Raw genomic sequence first — 23,670 nt, forward strand, 5'->3', positions numbered from 1 at the left:
GGAACTGGATCTTGGGTCCTGTAGTGCATCTTCTCGGCTCAGAAAAAATCTCTGGTTTTTGTTGTTGTGCGGACTAGATAATTGGGGTGTGCTGTGTGAGTCTGCCGAGAAGGACTTAAGAGCCATTTTGTGTGAATGAATAAGACGTTTGATAGTGGTTTGTTCGTTTACTATCCATGTTGACATTTTATTGACGGCATGTTTGTTATTGTACGTATGATCGTTTGTTTCTGTTCACGTTATTTTCCCTATATTCGGCCATTTACAGTGCTCCGAGTAATATGCGCACAAAGCAACTCTCGTTTCCCGTATCCGGACTCCACTGTGTTTATGCCCCACGCCGAGCCTGACCAGTGGAGACCATCGATTCAGCCATCGATTCCAATATATACGCAACGTTATGCTATTACAGCTAATTGAATTTCCGTCAAGTTCACGCTCGAATTAATGGTTTTTGTTCGAATATTGTGAACTATTTGAATGCATCGTCGTCGAATGGATGTGGCCGCATTAGGTTTCTTGAACTGATTGTTGTGTGCGTGCGTTGCATGGTTTCGAATTCACCATCATCCTTTAACCATATTAATGACCTTAAGAAAAATATAATTGAATAAAAGATGTACAAATAAATATATATATATATATATATATAATACAATTTTGTAAATAGATTATGAGTTATTAATTATCATAGTTCGATTTTAGATTTTCAGTTGAATGTAGATTTGCTTTCGTGTTTCGTATAAGACAATTCGTACCGTACGAAATAACATCGCTTGTCTTTCTAGTTTATAAGTACTATATGATATGATATAAATAATATATATATATATATATATACATATATATAACATTAGAAAAATATCGCTTAACTTAAAACGGCGAAGAAATGTTAAAAAATGGTCGGACATCGATGTTTGATGAAAAAGTAAATAGTATCAATCATTTAAGCGAACGTCGAATGTACGTTTATCATCTAACAGGTGCTTGGTAGCACACGTGCGTCACCGCCCTTATCATTGGACATAATGAACGTTTCAAAAAAAAAATTAACAATAAACTACCATTAATACTTTCACATTGTTTGTGAAAATATCAGTGTTGTCGGATTATATTGAACTATATTCTGTATTAAAGCGAGTTATATGATACAATGAAGAGTTTTTGCTTTGTTTCTTTTGTCGGGAGACTTTTTCATTGACTGATAGCTCATAGTTTGATTTCCCAGATGTTTCCGGCATTGTGGTAGTCCATACAACGAATAATAAATCTATTCCGGTTTCTCTGTCTATAATCCAACTTCATCTACTCTCTCCTCACTATCATCAGGCCTACGCACTTTCGAGGAGGTGCATTTAAAACGGGACACTGTTTCGTATTTTTTACGAAGGTTAAAGTGGTCGGAACGTGTCACATGCGCACGGAAGTATGGGAGCTCAATTGAGAACAATTCATTTCGAAAGAAAGTAAAATAAATAAATAGTTTGAAGCTAGATTTTAAAGTGAGGTGGTTTTGGCATTTATCATACCAAATGATCAATATATTAGTAAGAAAACATTCGCGTGCCATTTCCTCGATTTGTCCGTGAAATGATACCGTCGAATGTTCATCCACATTAATATCAATATATGTATGTATGTATATGCACCATCTATGTATATAAAATATTCATAACCAATTATTGATTATCGAATCATTTGAATCGCAACTTTGCAAATGCTCTCTTGAAATGAAATCTTGTCAGGTTTGAGTGTTATGAATGTTCAGGATTCGCAAACCTTTTTCAGCGTATTAAGTGATTACGGTACCATTTTGCTCAGAGCTGCGTCCGACAGCTAGGGCATCGGCTAAATGCACTTTTCGAGATTAACCACCTAGAGCTTTAACTGTAGCTTTACCGCATCGTTCATCGTCCTGATGAGTAATATTAATGGCGGTATCGCATGGTAAAAGATACCAGCAGGAAGTCGGCTAATGAAACAATCAATTGACCCCTTCTCATGCTTACCTGTCCGCAAATTATCATTGGCTACAAAGTACTACCAGAACCCCCATAGTTAATCTATATTTTGCATATTTACATACGATCTTCAAAACAACTTGATTCTGAAGGCTTATAGCAGACCATGAACTCTGGGTGTCCGAACAAACATAGGTTTGGGACCTTCAAATAGACTCAATGAAGCCAGTCTTTCAGGGATATAAGTTAAAGTCATAATTCGTATAGTTAACTGAAATTTGCTGTAATTGATATTTTTTCCGCGAATGAGAGCAGCAGTAGAGACAGATTCTAAAGCAAAATACTAGAAAAACAATCCCCCAAGTCCGCACAAACAATCACTAATACCTTACGAATATTTATTATCAAAATGTCGAACTTTCAATCACAGTTATTTTTAAAATTTACTCGTGAAAGCATGGATTACGAGGAATTCCATTTTACTGACGTGAACTACTTGTATTTCCTGTACTCATTAATTCTGAAAAGAACTGTGATTGGCAATTCTATGCCAACTGAATTTCTGTTTTTGTGTGTGTAGAGTGACTTGTACGTTCACCTTTGGGCTGGATGCAGGTTATAGTAATTGATACAGATTAAATGTATTTCTATTACGCTTGTCACTATAATTAATAGGTAAATGCTACTTACATTAGAGAATATTTGCGACGATAAAAGGTGAACCAAAAAATCTCAGTGAAATAAATTTATATTATGGCAGTTCAATAACTTTATGTCATCCTCTGGAGTTTTGAGATAATTGTTAATCTGCTGTGCTATAGATGTTCTCTAAGAATACGAGATTGTCGGGATTGAAAGAGTGGCATTCCCGCGTTTCTGACAATGAATTATCAGCAGATTTCGATCCCACAGGCGAACGATTAGTATCAAAGTGATGCTATACTAAAAATTCGTATCTAAACTCAATATTAGCAACATTTTCCAGTTGTGGGCTTCACAATCACCCGTGGTTTCCACGAGTTTTTAGTCTAGTAGACTTATTATCGTGCCATATTAGAATGTACTGTTTCATCTTCAATGAAATCAATTAATTATCTTGATATGATTATCGATTTACCACATTTTACCACAATTCGACTTATTATCGTCGTAGTATCAATACCCCGACTTATTCATCTCGGTAGATTTTGGTTACTCGACTTATTCATCACGAATTGCCCTGATTTTTATGAGTTACGAAATACGTTCGATAATATATGAACGAGACCGAACCCCTAATTACCTACTGATGGGGAAGTTTTCTAAACTGAATTGTCGATGTCCATAAAAAAGACAGACCTGCCAATTACCTACGTACTTCACTGGAAACTATCTAAACTTAAAGCCTGATATACCTCATTCATCCTGGGAAATCTGTCATATAAGAAATCAAGTGTATTTACACGTAAATTCAAAAAGTACTATGAGGTATCAAATATCATCGATGAATTAGCGTGTTGTCTAAAAGCTGGTCCGCATAATGCTTCCATTCTTATGAGATAAAATGGAATACTCGGTGAGCGAATTGCCGCAAGTATGTTGGCGTAAATTTTCAGCGCAAGATCTGCTGTTGCGATACTGAGATGTAGATTGGACCATGTTGATTTATATTCTAAAATAGTTTGATGTTTATTATGAACGCAATTCATCGCATCGGTCGTTGTATTGGGCTGTCATTTTATGTAACAATAACAACTATATGTACAATGACTGATGTGTTGATTGAATTGATTATCATTTCAGTCACACCAACTTTGAAAGCATCGATTCACACAACAGTTGAGATGGACAAACCAACTGTAGCAACAGCCACTGATAATGGCTCGAACCCAGTGATGGCTAACACGGCGGAAAACTCGACTGGTGATATCACGGATGAACCATGGCTGCGTGGTATCGTTATACCGTTCTACGTAATAATATTCATACTTGGTATAACTGGTAATACGATCGTTGTGTTCGTCGTGGCACGGAACAAATCCATGCAAACTATCACGAATATTTTCATTACAAACTTGGCTCTATCAGACATCATGATGTGTCTAATGGCAGTGCCTTTTACTCCCTTGGCGGCATTTATGGGTGACTGGATATTCGGCGACACAATTTGTCACATCCTTCCAATGGCACTTGCTGTAAGTGTTTTCGTTTCAACTTTGACTTCAACTGCGATTGCCATAGATAGATATATTGTCATCATCTATCCCTTTAAGTCGAGAATGAAAGTATGGACATGTTTGCTATTGATCTTTTTCATTTGGACGACAGCGGCTTCGATTTCGATACCTTTAGCGATTTATCAAAAAGTTGATTACGACGACGAGAAAGGTATTAATCTATGCGGAGAGAATTGGCCGGGTACGCAATCTCGGAAGTTTTTCACGTACACGACCTTCATCTTACAGTACGTGGCCCCGTGCACCGTCATCACATTTTGCTACTATCGCGTGTCCGGGGTTCTTAAAGAAAGATCACGTGCGAAAATCGGAAGCGGAAGTAAATCGAGGGAGAAAGAAATGATAGAAATCAAACGGAATCGCCGCATTAACAAAATGTTGATAGCTATGGTTGTCATTTTTATGGTATGTTGGATGCCATTGAACGCGGTCCATCTAGTAACGGAGAACATTAACGACGTGCCAGTCTGGTTGTACACCTTGGTATTTTTCATTGCGCATATCATAGCTATGAGCTCGACCATATACAACCCGTTCTTATACGCTTGGATGAATGAAAACTTTCGCAAGGAGTTTAAGACAGTTTTATCGTGTTTATTCGTCGTACGTAGACGAGGTAACAATAACGGTTCTTCCCAGTGCTCGACCGATGACGTAATTACGAATGCCCCGCGTTCGCCGATAGCAAATGAACGTAATGCCCACTACCAAAGTGACTCGGAAACGGTCCATTTCACGCTCCTTAATGACCACGAAGTTTGAATGAACAGTTCCAGCTTAATGTATATTAAGAAATGATGCCAAAATCCAAGATATTCAATTTGTTTTATAGCCTGCATAAACCGATATTGTTTGTCTCTGATAGCCTATGTAGGCCTATGCATAAGACATTTCTAGCACTGAATCAGGCGGCCTGCATGCGGTTTTATGATAAGTAAAGTTCAAGTCAAATCAAATCATCACTACTTCATTGAAGTCCGTGAAAATCTATTTCTGTTTGAAAGACTGATGGATTTGACTTGATAACCATTTTATTGAAATTATGGTAGCTTTTTCAGGAAACAACTATAGCGATGCACTTATTGATTATTGATAACTCCGTTCAAGACTAAAATAACGCCTAGAGCTCGAGATTTTTAGTCCACTTTTATTAACGTTTCAATATTTTATCACGTATCATATAGTTTACATATAGTGTTTCATTATTTTGAGCGAATATTTTGAAAATCGATTGAAGCTTCATTCTTATATTATCACAATTCAGTGCATATTATTGTCCATTTTGTATCTTAAATCGTTCAATTAATCAATTATTCTCGGTCGCTTTGTAACGTATTTCAATCACGCATTTTCACTTCAATATGGGGACAGCGAATTATATAATGCCATTCTGCTTGCGCGAATTAAAAAATAACGTCTGTAGGGTCCAGTTCCACGGATCAGGATTAAATTCAATTGTAATTAATTCCGGTAATCATTGAAAGTGTTATTCACAATCATTGTTTTGTGGAACGGGTTCATCACGGGTTATTTGCGTAAATACATATTTTGTTTATCTTGCTTTACGTCGTTCGGATCTCGGTTCCCCAAAACTAACCCTATAATGGATCCATTTTCAGCGGTAAAGCGAGAATTGAAAATGATACTGATCCAAACAGTAGTATTTTAGATTTTTAAAGATATAATTTTCATACCGTTTACAAATCATTATGACCGCCGGGGATTCACGCTTAAAATATATATTCTTTAACCGTGGATGAGATGTTATATTTTCTTTTTCTGAAATACATGCGGTTTTACGAGAGATACGCGAGGAAACAAACATAAGAATATTTCGTTCTCACAACAACCGAATAAAATCTGTATTATATCATGTATAACAATTTAGGTAGTTGAGATGTATCTCTGTATATGTATACAAAATGTTTTACTTAGTAATAAAAAACTGGTTCCCAGAGTTGCATCTTTCAGAATAACTGCATTATCAATCTTTTGTTAGCTAGATTTCTCAACAGTATTTCTATAATGTGGCAATTTCTTTTTTTAAAGCCAAACAAGAGCAAGAATTCAAGATGAAATAATTGGTTCAGTGATTTAAAATGGAATTCGCATGTCAAGTATCAAATTTGAAATTTTTGACATTTCGTTCAAGCTTTAAAGATCGAAGCTTAGCGTGCCACGTCATTCAATTTTCGGTAGTTGACGATTCTTCAAGTTGATAGTGGAATTACCAATATATATTGAACACCAGCCAGACCTTCGTTTCCTCGGTTGTAGTTAATGGATACCACATGTCTTGTTGTTCCTGTCTTATCGAGCTTTGGCCCGTCTGTTTTAGAGCATTATCATGTTCCTCAGCCCCCAGTTCTACCGAAGAATTAGGATTTCCCGCTATCACCAATAGCTTGGTTTATTTTTATTAAATCCGTGTCATCAGCTGGATGACTGACTATCTGGTTTCCCAAAGTTTTCAATGAACATCGTTGGCACATGAACGAAACGATGAAATATACAGGTTTTAGTAAATTGGAGCCTAGCATAGCTAGAAATAATGATCAGTGTTTTAAAGTCACTCAGCTGTAGCATAATACATTCAATGAAATAACCGAACTAAAAAAAAAGGTATTTCAATTGAATTTAGTAACACTGCAAAAATAGAATAAGCCGCATTCCACCATCTTATTGAGGTTTAAAAACAGTACTTCAAGCCCCCAACTTCTCAAAACCCAGGTGTGATTAGACACAAATTGCACTTCTAATCATACTGCCTACATATTATACGTATCGATTTGAAGCTTATGCTTTATTCAAATGGAGCTTTCTCGTTGGCCTTATTTCTAAAATTCAGCTCAAAATGATCGTTCGTTTATATTGATTTTGAGATTGTAAAAACGCGAACTTCCTGCTTTTAGAATAAGAGCGCTCTTAGCATTTTGTGAAATAAATGGCGAGTGCCAAGCTTTCGATTATGTCGGATAAAATAAGTCTCAACAGCCGATGAAATTAACAGTCACCAAGACCTCGGCTATGATTCCGGCGTACGTCAAGAGAAGAAGAGTGTGTGGAAATAGCAATGTCAATGTTTTCCGATGACTGTCTAACGCAGTCGAGAGCTTCACAAGACGTCCGTTTGATTCAGTTCAAATCTAAACACACAGCCCCGAAAAGATTATAATAGTTCAGTTTCAGCACGGTCTATCCGCGGATATAGGGTTGGTGGAACTCTCTGGCAAGATGCCCGCATGAGATCCACTATTATACACAAAATGCTGAAGGTCATTGAAAATTGTAATAAGCATAGAAAACTGCATATGAATAAATTCTATGTATATGAACATGTTTTTCTATGGGATGAGCAATAATTCAAAAAAAATAAATCATAAATCATAAAAAAGGTAATTATCAGCCGATTTGAGTGATATTTATACTTCGTTTTTACCTTCATCCATGCCAGAGGTATGAATTGAATAGGAACAAATCCGCATAAACAATACGGAGGAAATAGAAATGATACGACAATACGGACCCAGCGGGTACCCAAAACATCGCGCCTGGAAACTGATGTGCTGTATTCATATGCGATCACCGCATATGCGAAGCCTTCTACCGGGGCGGGGAGTGGTGTTACTCCATGAAAACTCAAATTCAACCGTTTTTCGATGCATCGGGGAATTTAGATGAATATTTTGTATATACGTAACCATTCACTGGGCAGTGAGGAACAAGTGAAGGAATATTGAACCCCCTGGTTACATGCCTGGATGCATTTTTGTTGACAAAACACCCAAAAAATTGTCAATGATTGACTGTATAGCTTGAACGAATTGCTATGTCAGAAGCATTGAGAAATCTATCCAGCTTTTTCGAGTTGTAACTGAAAACGGATGAATTACACAAAAACTACCTTTCTCTGGATTAGGATATCGAAAGCTAAAGAAAAATACGAATACCTGTGCTCGGGTATACACTAATCCAAAGCTTAGGGAGTTCTTTTTTCACATTACCCAATAATTACATCGCGGTAACGACCGTTTTTGCATAAGTTTGTGCCAAAAGTCGACTAGGATATACGACGAATCGTGTTCTTTATCTTCATCGAGGTAATAATACCAGTAGCCGGAATTCTCTAGCGATGCCGTGTAATGCCAGCCAGGTACCAATTAGCGCCAGAATAAACACCTGCTCATAAACACTGGATTGCACCGGACCATCAGATGATTTTCGTACTAGAGAAAGTACTTCATGTGAAACTTATTAGGGTCTTATGTTGCCGAATTTCCGTTTTCTTTTGCCGGATAAATTGGATGATATATAATTATATTACACTACAGCGTGCGCTGCATGCTAAATCGCCGCTGCCATTTTTAAGAAAGCATAATTCCCTCGATCTGATGATCTAGTGACGATTTATTCAACGGAGAGAGATAACTAACTGTCTTGTCATAGTGTTTTATGTCTCGGAATTAAGATTGCTTTACTTGTTTGTGTAACTGACGGCCAGACATTTATAGGCCATTATTACATGTCGACTTGGTCTAAATATTCGTTGTTGTAGAATAGATTTTCAAATTTAACGTTGATAAGATTATGAGCATCTTCGAAAATGAATCTCGTGTGGTAGTTGCTTCGTCCGCTGAACCAAATCATTTACAGCCGACAAAGCTTATTTATTTTCGAGTTAAGGGGCACAGGCTCATTATTTTAGGTTTATCGTATTGGACCTACTGACTTAACAATGTTTTATCGCCAGCGTATATACGCGTCCGAATATTATGAGACAATGAAAACGTCCTGATAACTTCTTCTAGCTAAATGAATAACCAAACGCCCGCGAACACCTAAAAACCCTACGTGCATTGCCAGCGCATCGTGTCGTGAGTTGAATTTAAAATGTATCGCTATCGTATGATTTTAATAAACTTCGTATTCTGTGAACAATTAATTCTTCGCACGTACGACCACACCCATAGCAATCTTCGCCGATCGGATTACCGTTTTTAGAACGTTCGCTGGCGTTTCAACTCGTATTACAAAGGAAACTGTCTAACTTGTCTAGATTGTATTGATGGCGTAAGTGACACACACTCAAAAATCCATCACTGAAAAGACATGAAAGTTAATCATATAGAATGTACACGTCATGAAATATATTTAGATACAAAATTAACGGCAAAATTCACAAGTTTGATTGTTAATTCGAAACGCCAATATTGATGATGTAGTGCACATCGACTCACACCCCCAGTACTAACTCACACGGTACCCCGGTTACGGTTTCTACGGCGTCATTGAATGCCACACAATTCGAAGTTTAGGAGAAAGATCCGTAGACGTTTAGGAGAAAGATTCGTAGACGTATAACACGTCCATGGTTTATGTAACTACAAAATCGCAAGGAATAGATATGACGTTTCAAGGCGATTACTAATAACTGCAATCAAACTTCTGCGTATCTTTTATTAGATTGCCATAAATAGAAGTGAAACGAAGACAATCAACTATAGTAATTATCATCTCAAAGGCGTTTGGCATTTTGGGAAATCAACGTTCTACTGGTGCAAACGCAATCTTCCTTGCACATAAAACATGTCGTAATTCCTGACTTAACGGCCGCATTTTATGTCAGCAAAACGCCTTTTAATTCTGCGACTCTTATCGCTTGTGCAGTTGATACAAGTTGGTCAAGTCGCCAACTAGTCTACCTATTGCTTTTAATGGCTAGCCGAGACGGTGATATGGATAAAAGTTCTCACCAGATCAATAGATAAGCAAGTTATGTAGAACTGACTTCATAGTCAGCTCGTCAGTTTTCCGGTACTGCCAAGACCACATTGTAGAGACACAAAACCGTATCGCAATCTTTATGGCAAGGAAAATTGGCCATGAGCAAAATGAAAGCCTACGATTCTCAATTAACTCGATGAATCTCTTCAATACCTCACTCATCCTATCTTAATTGAGAATCAATAGGTAGTTATGGGCATCGTGTAGACCAGTGAAATACGCTAAGATCCCGACTGCTGCCAGTGTAAGACAGCTACGGCTACTGATTATGATATATTGTGATGGAATACCCCAAATAGGCATACAAAAGGAGCTAAGGTTCAAAATCATTAATTCGTTAGCTTATTTTCAGTTGACAAAACACTCAGCCAGATGATGGATGAATTTATCAGATAAATGACTTACAAGTGACTTAAGATTTTCCACGCGGAGTCATTAGGACTGTTTCTCATCTGACTTGGTGACCGACGTTTTTGACGATGACAATAACAACTCAGGCGCCAGGTTAGATTATCTAAGAACTTTGGAGACGTTGACGATGATTTTCAGCAGGAAAAAACGGGCGAAAGCTTCATCTTATTCATGGCTTCTTATCGCAATATGGAAATGTGTCGCAAACGGCCGCAATTGCCAACGGACTTAAAGGATTTGAAAATTGCCCCGGCCATTCGCGGCCAGCGCATTTAAAAGCAAACTAATTACAAAACTGTGAATTTTAATCATGCATTTCACAGATGACTAGGCGTTCAATTTCCTGCTAACGCGAAAAATTGTGACACTGGTGATTTGAAAAAAAATAGTCTCCGATTGAAGCACGTTTACCAGCGTAACGCGCGTACCTTCAAATCTGATCAGCAAATATCGTCTGATGACAAAGACTCGCCGTAAAAAAGAAGAACCTGCAGCACAATAGGAGTAATTTGGCTAATATAATTCCGAAGTATCACCCTTTGATCAAGTAATAATACTAAACTGACTCTTTGATCAATTTTCTGAAGAAACCTCCACACAATGTCATTAGCGAGTTACTTTTATGTTATTACGCCGAAATTAGTAACTCAACTTTCTTATCATAGTTTTGATATCTTCTGTTTAATGTTTCAGGATTTTCTTCGCTTTTGTGTGTGGTTAGAAATTACAGTCCGGGTCGTATGAAATGATAACAAAAAATAATACTACGCATTTTAAGGCGTTCTTCCGCGATCTTGAAAGGACTTTCAAGCGAGAAATGATTAAACTTTTTTCAGAACTCATGCCTGAAACTCGTATTAGCTGCCAGAAATAGGTTTGGGTTTTTAACGAATGTCTAGCAATATATGACAAAACGTATTTTCTACGCTATCTATTATATGGCAGGAACATGTTCATCAAATATCTTAAAATCTCAATTCAACAGAACGAAAAACAGAAAACAAATTCACAATCTCAGAGAGATACACTATTTCATTGTAGGAATCGATATATCCAACGAGTAGCTAAGTTAGATAAATAGCCCCCGCCTTGGAATACCCGATGAAGCACGCGAGTAACACTTGGTAGAAATTGTAATCACTAATCTACATCTACGGATTATGTGACTTCGTGGAATTCAAAGTTTTTTACTCCATACTTTTACCAAAAGAAATCGAGCACAGATAATTATTCACATTTTACATCTAACATATTTTCATATATGTCAAGCGACCGAAGAGATGACCGGAGCAAAAATATTCGCAGAGCACTATACAGACACATTCATTGGCAGAGATGTAGAAATACTGCCATGCTTTAAAGAAATACGTGTGCTCCATAATCCTTATTAATGCGTGTGGTATTATAGCAGTTTACTTGCTTCTTTCATATACCGTTTCTAGTACTTTCCGTGTTAAAAAGTGTCTGATGAATATAGATTAAAGTGGATTTTATTAATAGTTTATTTCAGTATCTTGAAATGATCCACAGATATTACCGTTTGTGGATTGCGACGTTTTCAGCCATTTATAGGCGCACGAAATCCATTTTTGCATCTTTTTCAAAACGTAGTTCAATGCAGTGAAAAATACGAATCCCCGGGACGATGTTATTATACGTATATCAATATATAATGAAAATAGTAGATGCTATGAAACTAGTTCTTTACTTATTTTGAAAAGTTTTTGTTATACAATCATGCTCGTGTACAACTAATACATATATAGATGTAACATAGATATATATTTTTCTCTTGAAGTACGGCCATTCATTTTTAATTCAAAGCTCCTTCGCTGCGGCTCCGATATAAGCTGAAGCTCGCGTTCGTTGCTTTTGTTAGCGCTTGAAAACCGAATGTGTGTACCGCATCCATAATGATATCGTTTCGGGCTCTAAAAAATCAAAACAATGATGTATAGCGCATATATACATATATATATATATATATATATATACACTTTCCCGATACGTCAAAAATCCAATAGCGGTATAGATTTCGAGTACCTCGTGAAACCTCTCAGCGCGTTTTTCATTTCATTGCTTTGCCGCGCGCGGTGAAGGTACAATTCAAATTTCTACATCTCTTACGAATATATCATTAACACCATCCGCCCGCGTGGCGTGTAATTCAATCACGTCGTGCATATCGATGTCGATACTTGGTAAACATCTTTCAAAAGCATATCAATCTAGTTTTACCATCGATAAAAAGTAATATTGGTAATATACATATATACGACGTATTTCTTTGATCATTCAGAAAACGCTATGATATTTAGAATTTGTCGTGTTTGTGTCCATGAGTGATGTATGATATAGGGGATATATGCGTCGTATAAACCGTATAAATTCATAACGAACTTTGAGTCTTCCGATGACGGCGAATCTTGCATACATATACATATATATATGTACATATTCACACATCCGAGAACAAACATATCGTTAGTATCCACTCAGGATGGTTTCATTGATTTATGTCGTACTTCGTTTTGTTTGCTTGTCCGGGTAGTTATAGCGAGGTGTTTGTGGCTAACTGATCTCTCCGCATATATACATCGCCGCCGCCGTGAAGATTCATGATTATTTGTATTTAATCCTGATTTCATATATGTGATAGATATGAGCAATTAACCGCTACTGTCATTTGGTTTCCCTGCCAAGCTACACATGCGATACAAGAAAACTAACTTGAAAGTCTATTGACGGCTTGAAAATTGTACATATACTGTTTATTGCTTAACATTATCAACAATAAATAATAAGTATGATATAATGTTTGGATCAAGTCAAATTGAATTTGAATATACCGACAATTGAATTGAATTGACCGGTAACCAGTCTAACCGGGCTAGACTATTTCCTTCATCTATTAATGGGCGGTTGTGTTGCCGGCGACTGGAAGACCTCTTTACACTACGTCGACTTGAATAATAGGAAAATCTGCCATTAATATCGTAATTCAAGCAATCCAAGAACGGCTCAGTCGGGGTCATAAAATATAGAGATGCGCCTGTATCGTTTGAGAGTGTATCACCCACGCCCTGAACCGACAAGTCAATAGTGATAAAATACCGCGCCTGAGTGCGACGTGAACACGCAAATAAAGTTTCGAATCGTCGCTTCGTTTTAATCAGATTGTCATGTACTGGCAAAATAAGCCGTTCTTTAATTTCAATAATTTACCTCGCTATGTGTTTTTACGGGCACAATAACGTCCATCGTCGCACCGTAGCCATTTTGTGACGAAGATGGATCTCACTCGAGATAACTCGCCAAATTTAGCCACTATATTCTGCCTGGATGAAATCTAATTCATTCAAAGGTTTTTTTCCTGAATTGCATTTTATCTATCTGGCGTCTGCCGCAGAATACATGATGGATGTAATTGAATTAATTCGCCCTTTTAATCAACGGTTTAATCACCGTTAGTGTATTTTTCTTGTTGTGTGACATTTTGCTTTAAACGACCATCGATAAGGCTCATTGTATGTATGAATAAATTTACCCTCCGGGGGGTAAGCGAAGGGAGAAATCAAGGAAAACACTTGAAAATATGTGTTTAGAATATTCTAAGGGGTATATATGACTATTCTAATGTGTCGGGAGACATTGTGATGATCGGGGTCTGCTACCTTTAAAGGCCAGAGGGTTTCATTTCTTGTAGTAGCTCTCGAAAGATCGGAAATATTTGCGCCGTAGTCTTATATTAATCAATTCCACTCCCCCAAGGCCTAAACCCTGTAAACATGACCAGTGTTATACATAGATACGTATCGTTTATTGCTTCGCGCCTATCAAATCAGGGATGTGTAATGATTAGCCCGACCGGTGGCCTAAACAAGATGATAATGACAAATCGAGTAAATGACATTGCCGTGCGTTAGACAACGTACCTCCCCTTGAGCCTGTTGATCGTTTGTGTCCGTACTCGGAAAAAAGAAATAAAGGCTTGACAGAAATGATGATTGTGGTATGTTATTGCGGATTGTGTCGACGAACTAAATAAGCCATATGATGTTGTTCACGGCATTCTCGGCCGCCGTAATCCAGTCGAATTTTCATGCCGTGTTAACCGGTTTTCTGGGAATATGTATAATTATATACCATTTTATGCACCTTCCGATCGCACTTTCGCCGGAATAACGACTTCTTAAAATGTATCGTGACATTTTCGGTTGATTTATTTTCATAAATCCTCACATTGCTTCCTCTTATCATCCGGCATTAAACAGTGACGTCAGTCGGCACTGGACGTTCGAATAACGAGGGTGATAAATACAAATCGTTCGCCCTGGATAGTTTACATTCCAATATATTTTACACGAATAAAAAGAAGCTAATCCTAACGACGATTCTGGTCAATTTTTCACGTCAGAATGCTGAAAGCCTTATCGGGAAATCACTCTCGTCAGACACTTCGTTAAACTGACTGATACTGATTTGATTTATTCAAATGTAATCAAATGTTAAACGTGGTACAGGTTGAATGTGGTCAAAATGCGGTATAGCATCTAATTAAAAAAGCATTTAATTTAACTTAATACTATTTAATGCAAATATATATATATATATATATATATATATATATATATATATATATATATATATATATATATATATATATATATATATATATATATATATATATATATATATATATATATATATATATATATATATATATATATATATATATATATATATATGCTCAGGGTTTTTGGGCTTGTCCATTTGGTTCTTTCGGCTGAGGAGACGAAACATTCTAAGATTATATGCATCCCGTGTTACATTAGTTGCATAACTCAAGTGTCATTTGTTCTACTGTTTCGACCGGGAGACTGTAATAGCTACGCCGAAATCTAATACGCGTTAAATGCTAGAATTCCAGCAATAGTACGGTTCTAGGATAAAAACTATTCCCCTCTCAAGATATTCGATTGAACTTTCATAGCAAATCTGTACGCCGATATTTGGTTCATTGTGTAGTAAAGTCTTTCCGATGATGAGTTTTATTTGCTGAATATTTTTTCTTCGCATGAATAACCCACAAAAACGTTGTCGGCAAATTTTTCGATTTTGAACCGACGAACTATAATGTAAATCAGCTCTTGAAAACAAAACGATAGAAGGTTAAGAGAACCCGGATAACTGTATTCCTCTCGTTAATCTAGACGACGAACCGGGCGTTTTCAACCTGAAACTCGAATTCTTGAAAGGATTCGCTACCGTTGTCGAATTGGTACATGTACTTCTCCTTTCAAATTGAATTCATTAGAACAACGATGACATAAACCCAATCTTGTTTTGATTTAGATGACATCTCCTTTCAATTCGTTTATACACGCGCCACATCATAAAAACGTAGCGTAGAACGCTGTTTGTTTTAATCTACTGTCGACATCTCTGTCGAGAAGTTTTTTTGATAGTGGTCGTAAAAAAAAACTTTATTAAAGGTATCATGTTTGTTCGTCGAGGATTTTAAAAGAGGCAACTCATCATCGATATCTCGTTATACCGTGAACATGTCAGGCATATCATCACTGATGGTTACACGATATGAAGTTATTGTAGCAAATATCCGGCCGGTTGTTTTCTACTTTGTTGCGGCGCCGAGCATTATTTTCGACTTACTGGCCATTTTATAGCGTACACAGCGGAGATAACAGTACGAGAAACGCGCATTAAATCTGCGCTTAAGTTGGATACGGTTACCATATAAGAATACCATATGGCCTTTTATCCGCATTATCGTTCTTGGCAAACCAATTAAAGCAGAAACTCCGGTGGAAACGTGCTTTTTGAAGTTTTTGGAAGCACGATTTCGTTGATTTTCGTACATTTTGTCAATCAAGCGATATCCTCTGATCGACTTATATACGACATTTTTGATTGGCGTGATCAATAATAGAAAAAACTGCCTTGCTGAGTATCACGCGATGTATTTTGATTATTTAAGGGCCGCTCCTAATACCCGGCGTTTTATATACCCATCAGCTAGTCAATGCGTACACATGGACGCAAGACAGCAAAGCAAAAAATCTAATCATGGATTAAATCCAAAAACATCGAACCCGCTGTCAACAAAACTCAACCGATCAAACCAAAAACGACATATTTATTGGAGATATCGACATTTTTGTCAACGGTTATATCCGGAATAATAGTGCCGTACAACCAATTAAAAAGTAAACTGACAAGTCTTTTATGCGAATGATTGTCAGCCGCTGACAAACAGCGTCGGCCATGAAACCAGCAAAAAGCGATGCCCGTCTGGCGTACGCCGCAAGAGTTTGCATTCTCTCTGGTCAGATATCCAGTTTCGAATTTGAATTTGAGTTAGTTCTGGAATCATCTTACATCTGTCGCCCTCGGATTTCACGTAATATATTTTCCTCGAATTGGATTCCAATAATATGTTGGAAAAGCCGAGAGTTTAAAATATGGTTTGTAGACGTTGCTGCTAATTGGATGATTCGAATATTTTGAAGAACGTATGTCCGTCCGTTTCAATAGTGACACCCACAAGAAAATCAATTCACAGAAATGTATCCACCTATCAAATGATCAAATACTGCATTAAACATTTATCAAAGCAGGCCTTTTTGCAGACGAATTTATAATAAATTTAGATGTATTCAATTGATCTTATATCATTGTCAATTCATGAAACGGAAACGGATACAAATAAAGATTAGTCGTAGGCTTCGATGCTCTTTAATCATCTTAATCAATATCATATCACCGATATCGGCTCCTTCCCAGATAGCGAAACTGTGAGCCCGTGAAATGCGTTAAAGAAACGTTCAAAAAATAAAACGAAATCTACCAATCAAATAGATATCGATCGATCTATTTTAGGTTCAGAGAAACGTTAGTTTTGCTCTATAATCTATATCATGATGCCAACCCTTTCTTCATTTGAATCCGATACCCATATCTTAGACGATGACATTTAGATCACATGTGAATTAAGCACATTTCCATGCGACATAAACAACAATATAGTCTTCGCACACCAAACTTGTCTTCGCCGTTTACAGATCTTTTGATCAGCGTCTAATAACGCTTCTTTGATCGAAATTTCGTTTATTTGTCTCTGGAAGACACGAAAATGATTTGCATGTCTCGGAAGAACGTTCGCTGTCCATGAGCAGGCCAGAAAAAAGAACAAGAATCATTACGCGTTCTACGTAACCGATAAGATACGTAAACTTTACTATTGAAATCCATCAATATAGTAACACTCTCAACTGAAATAATCTAATTCTCTAGTTATCAACGGATTTCATAAGCGTCGCCTTTTACCTAACAGACTGAAATATCACCTCATGCTTTACAATACTCGCTAACGATTGCAGAATACATATTCCCCTTTGTAAGTTATATCATTTTGCCGGATACTCAAGTAAGTACTCATTCACGACTTACACATTCGTATGTATTTCTCACGTGGCCAAGACTAATGGGCATTTGAAGCACGTACATCTAGAGACAATTTACCCGGAACTATCCAGTATGTAAAACAAGAAAACGAAGGGAAACTATTCGGTATCACTTCAATCACTTCATGGTCACCTTTTTCAATTTTTGTTGGATACGAGGAAGCTCGTGCACGCGTTTTGTTTCTTTTTCGGTCGAACACCACGGCGACTCGCTGATTGATGTTGCGTTCGACCAGCGAATATTGGATTAATGGTAGACCACACCATGGATCCCTGCAACAAGACTCTATCGCCGCACAGTAGCCTGCTGACTAATAACCCCGCTCGCACGTGCCCGATAATGCCGGTCGCCAAATATCACATTAAATTAATGAACCGTCAGATTTTCTCATTTATCAGGTTCTGATTCAGCTAATTAACTTCTTCCATGGCAATTTCATCATCCGCTTGGTGGGAGAAATGTAGACCAGGGGCGGAAAGTGTAGGTGGCTGTCGGGGATGATATTCGCGAGGACAAACCCGAAAGTGCGTTTCGAATCTGAGTCAAAGTTCGTCGCAGAAAGGCGATCTCGGCGCAACAGCCGAAATTGGTATACTTAATGACGGGTATTATCGTTTTATCCAATACGAACGGGAATCACGTTCTAATCAATGACCAGCAGACCACCAAAGTCACTGATTACACGACCGTACGAAATCGACGAAGAACTAGTCCTTTGATCTTGTATAAAAAAGAAAAGTCCGATCCCGGTATGAATTACTGATGATGCGTACCACGAATTCGTGTGTGCCTGAGTTGCATGAAGGTTTGTGTCGTATGGGAGGAAAATCAAGCACCGTAGAAATACACCGTAGCGAGCAAATTGAAATGATATGATAAACTTTAGGCAAACTCCGAGGTATAATCTAAACAAAAATCTACCAGTATTCGTTTTTTTCAAACTTTAAATAGCGATGCTTAGGTTCGTGTTTCTTTTTACGAATCGTAAACATCTATTGGAACCTTTGTAAGTTTGATTAACATTTGTACGAACCCGACTAATATGTCTTGCAACCTCTTAACATAATCGTTACATCTCAAAATGGATTTTTACTGTCTGGCACTGATATTGAGTCATTGACTGAACTAGTACTCTGGAAGACTTTACTAATGCTTTATGTTCCAAGAATAAATAATTGACATAATGAAAGCATTCTCACAAAACCGTAGGAACCGAAGAACCACTTCTGATGCCGGCACGCACCACTTTGCTTAGGCAGTTGAGGGCAATACAATTAAACCATCGTCAGTCATACCGCACTCAACTGGTAGAATATTCACCCAAGTGACTGATAAACTATTATGAAGAGTAATTGAATTGTTGTAGTTTCTGCGACAATTACTAGTGCATTTAACAACATCAAAACGTGTGTGATGAAATGATTTTTCTATCCCAGACGCAAGCGATTTTAACCAATATTAGCTGCTGACGTAGACTGCACTAATCATATTGTAGACGGCACCCATGCGACCAGTTGCAAGCAAACCGATCGCATCGCGTTGCAAGCAGTTGTGAGTCGACCAACGTCTGCCATGACGAATAGAAGATGATTATTGTCGTATCAACAGGACTTCCATAATTTGCGAGCTAACGATGCAAATTTGTTATATTTGATGATATTTGTTTGAAAAATGGGCTCGTTAGAAATTTCCATTTATCACGCGTTTTTATTAACGAAGATGGGGAAATTTATACACGTCTAACCAATTAGTGACGGTGGAGGTTTATGACGAGCGATACAAATCCGCCATCTATCCAATGACGATAAAAACACGAGAGCTTGATGACCAAAAATGAGTGGATTTGTTCAACAGTCGTTACATGAGATTAACGAATGTCGTAGTGTAATAACCACTGATAGGAGTAGCGGTGGACTTTGGAAATGATGAATACTTGTTTCCTTGGTAAAAATCAGTTCCTATAGAAACAACTGCTCCATGTGTCTAGTTTGGACTGGTAATTTTTGTCGAAAGGTAGGCTGTGGTAGGCTTTATATGTACATACTCTGTATTAAGATATTTTAACGTACATTGTCGTTTTTAAGGACATGGTACATGTGGCTATGTGTACCGCATGGGTGAAAATGATAGAATTCCTTTGTTGAAGAAAAGAAGAAGGAAATCATCAAAAAGAACTAAAAAGACGAGTGAAAAAAATACCGAGGCATCACCGGAAGATGAAGAACAAACGAACTGCGGATGTTTTGGATATCTGTTTCACACCATATGGAAACGGCTACGCCGAGCGTTTGACAAGAGAATCAAGAAGAAAATCGCCCGAAATGTGGCAAAGGAAGCAGTAATACGAGCAATGTATATGAAAAAGTAAAGTCACCACGCAGTTCTTTTGCATATCATGATTGAATAGAAGATTCATTAATTAATCATTTATTGTCATACATACGCATTAAACTTGATTACAACGTTATTATAGCTTTAGATCGGTATAGACTTTTTGCGAGGTAGGATTCGTTCTAGCAACGCATCATTCTTCGGATGTGAAACATTTCATTCACCGGCAAAATTCGGTTATAGTAGAGAATATCCGAGACGAATCCATCAAAGCCCGTACCTCCGACATAGGGCGGTGGAAGCTCGTGCAACGAAGTGTACATCGCTGGACCCTGGTCGCATTCGCGGCCAACGCAGAGGTACTCAACTTTCGTTTCATCGTCGTAACTCCACGCGATCAGATTTGTCACATCGATGGGCATATGAACGGATTTGCCGGACGATGATCGCAGGTTAATTATTAGTACCCGTCGTATAGACCTCGGGAGGGTTATCTCGATTGTGCCAAGAAAGGAAATTCGCGCGATCCCCTGAAGGAACCGCTTTGAGAAGTTTGGCGCAGAGAACAAATGTAAATTTACCGGCCTCGTTCACGGGTAACATAAGCCAAGGATCTCGCTCTGGGAACTTTGCTCTCAGTCGACCGTCCGCAGTCTCGAATTTAACTGATCCGTAAGCTGATGTACCAGTTACGTTCAGTTGCGTGTTGTTCAGCACTGTGCCATTGTAGAAGCACGCTTCAAATCGTCCATCTAATGGCCAAAATAGATTCGGTTTCGCCAATAGCCCTAAAAATGAACGATCAACCACGTTAGCATGTGATCAGAGCCAGGTTGCGCAGTCGTGCAAAAACGGTCATAAATCTTATTAAGACTGGTCTAAAATTGTTAAGTTAGCTATAGAACCAAGATGTTCTTAGACTGATCTTAAAAGAACTATTGATGAAATAATTTCTGTGTTGTGACGATAGAAAATACAACACTAAGAATGAAAATGGAGTCCGAAGTTTCGATCATTTAGCTAGTAGTTTATTTGACGTTTCGAGGATCTTCTAATATTCATCTTCGGGAGTACTGGAGGTAATCTACAGGAATTCAGTATTCTGTATCAAAAAAAAACTACTATAGCTCGTGGAAGCATTTCTAGTCTTTCTTATTCTTAGCGTGAGACTCTCTGTAGGTCTAGTATAGTCTTAAGCCTTGACTGTGCAACTGGATCCAGGCTTCCACGTGGTTTCTTTCTTTTATGAACGAAAGTTGCAAATGAAATCTAGTTATTCGACCGATAAAATGATATGCGTTACGTTATTTCAGATTTCATCGTACATATTATTACCTGATATCGCTGAATGGTTATCGCAACGAGAATCTAATTTGCTAACTTTCATAGGCACGCCTTAAAAAGAGATATCGGTTCAGTTAACGGGATCGAGAATGGTTTGAAGAAGGTTTCTGTTATATTCTCTATAGAACTTACCATGTGCAAAAATAATGCAGCCAAATAACACGGTAATACAAGCCAACGACGTCATTTTCTGCGCAACTTGAACGAACCGATTAAAGTACATACTGAGCAACGAAGTAAACATCCTGTTTTTCAGTAGGACAAGATATTAATTTGTTTAGAAAAGCTTTTTTGCGACCTATGTATTTTTCTGAAATAGTCAATACGTCAAAATTCATCTCAAAACGGTTCAATTTTGAATCCAGTGAAAGTGGTAATCTTGATGCCACTGATTACTGGGATATTTTACCCAATAGAAGAAATAGCCACATTTGGTTGTACGCCACTGTCAGACTGGGTACCTGAGGTATACACATGTAATATAATTGGACTTCGGAAACGGCTGTAATGGATGCTGGTACACTCAAAATCGATTGACACGATTTTCTTAAAGGTAGCAGCGTCGTCTGCCATTTCGATTGCGCCACGGCACCGTTGAAGTCCCGCGCGGCTGCAACAAATGGTTTATCAAGTCTCGTGAGAGAATGAATGTAAATTCACACAGGCCTCGTAGAGCGCTGTATCATTAAATAGGCCTAAGGGTTTTCGGTCGGCCATCTAGAGATTTCGAATGGAATTCTACCAAAAAAAAAAACTACCAGTAGATTGCCATTCAGTGGTGCACCGGGCTTACTCTATATGTTAATTAGCAACAACTGGAACATTGTGGGATGCATGATACAGGCTAAAAGCCCCCTCCCTACTACGAAACTAGAATATCAAGAATTTCGTGCTTTCGTGCTTTTGTGATATATCACTGCGTACTTGTATCGGCACACTAAAAGTAAGAAGTCCACTAAAACGTGATTCTTATAGAACGATAACCACACTCAAACGTGGTGAACGGATAATAAGATAAAAACCCACTATCTACAGATTAAAAGAATTTAAAAACATCGTCAGAGATCATCGTCACACCTGACGATGATCTCTAGGGTGAGATCGAAACGTCCTGTCTTATATATATTTTAGATTGAATAAATAAATTCTTGTTTTTAAATTCTTTTAATCTGTAGATAGTGGGTGATTCTTATGGTTGGGTCTCGCCCAGGTGTTCGCCGAAGGATGTGTATGAGTGAAATATGGGTACAGTTTTCGGTGTCATAATTTAGCTATTTTTGATTAAATAGTAATGCTGTTTGTAAAACAATTATTGTATATTTCTCTAGGCAGAGCATCTGCTGCTTTTGTAACATTTAATGTAGATCGAAATTCAAGGCCCTTCAAACTGGTTTATTCAGGCTTCATTATTCCAATTCATGATTAGTATCCATCGGGATATTCCATATTATCTATGAATATTGGTTAAAACATGGACTTGAGAGTAGTGATCTCTTTACATGTAGATTTTTAGAGTTATGAAGTTGTTAATCTATAGAATGTTGGGAAGATTATTTAGTAATTAACTGATGCAGAGGGATTGAGGCTCTTGGGTGATATTTTGGGATAAATAGTCTGTGGTTGAATTCGGTGAGACTAGAAGAAACGAGACGGAGAAGTTAGGCGAGCCAAGTTCAGTGCGGGAAAGATATAATCGGGAATAACGGGAAATCAGATCGGGATCATTATGCGCAAAATCTAGCCGAGGGATTGGTTCTGGATCAGATGAGTCGACGTTGGATTTGTATTACAGAGGAAGATCATAATCGGTAGATGGAATTAACACATATATTATAGGAGATAAAGGCAAACTACTGAGTTAAGTATACTATTTCCATTCACGGATTCCCAAGAGCTAGGGTACGATAATCTACATCAAATTATCAATCATATCCAGTCACCGTATAATTAGTCGTTTCAGTTAATCGGTTCACTCTGGAGTATTCGTTTCACAGAGTGCATAGTCTGTCTACATAAAAATAAGGCATATTGCATGATGCAATACCACCACCAGGTTGTCTGCTGACTCTATTATGATCACTCAGGTTCGGAAATTTGCGGTCAAAATGCTTAAATCTAGTAAAAAAGCGTTTGGCACT

At 37.7% G+C, this 23,670-nt stretch overlaps 2 protein-coding genes across 3 annotated transcripts; one reads left to right on the forward strand and one right to left on the reverse strand.

Moving 5' to 3' along the window:
- Nucleotides 1-490: 490 nt before the first annotated feature.
- LOC141900280 (uncharacterized) lies at nt 491-21,750 on the reverse strand. 2 transcript variants are annotated; one of them, XR_012618678.1, is made up of 3 exons: nt 21,665-21,750; nt 21,524-21,583; nt 491-590 (listed from the first exon to the last, which is right to left on the reverse strand). XR_012618678.1 is itself a non-coding variant. In XM_074787089.1 (3 exons), the coding sequence occupies exons 1-3, from the start codon at nt 21,717-21,719 to the stop codon at nt 20,642-20,644; spliced, it is 450 nt and encodes a 149-aa protein (XP_074643190.1). In that variant the 5' UTR covers nt 21,720-21,744; the 3' UTR covers nt 20,351-20,641. The 2 variants fall into 2 exon arrangements, 1 of the variants encoding a protein (XP_074643190.1); XM_074787089.1 differs by lacking the exon at nt 491-590 and adding an exon at nt 20,351-20,976 and having other exon boundaries at nt 21,665-21,744.
- Nucleotides 3,707-6,059, forward strand: LOC141898284 (neuropeptide Y receptor type 2-like). The gene has a single exon (XM_074784126.1). It carries the CDS (start codon nt 3,707-3,709, stop codon nt 4,937-4,939), a length of 1,233 nt encoding a protein of 410 aa, XP_074640227.1. The 3' UTR covers nt 4,940-6,059.
- Nucleotides 21,751-23,670: the final 1,920 nt, after the last annotated feature.

The sequence above is a fragment of the Tubulanus polymorphus genome, chromosome 2, assembly GCF_964204645.1.
Source record: "Tubulanus polymorphus chromosome 2, tnTubPoly1.2, whole genome shotgun sequence".
Classification (NCBI taxonomy): domain Eukaryota; kingdom Metazoa; phylum Nemertea; class Palaeonemertea; order Tubulaniformes; family Tubulanidae; genus Tubulanus; species Tubulanus polymorphus.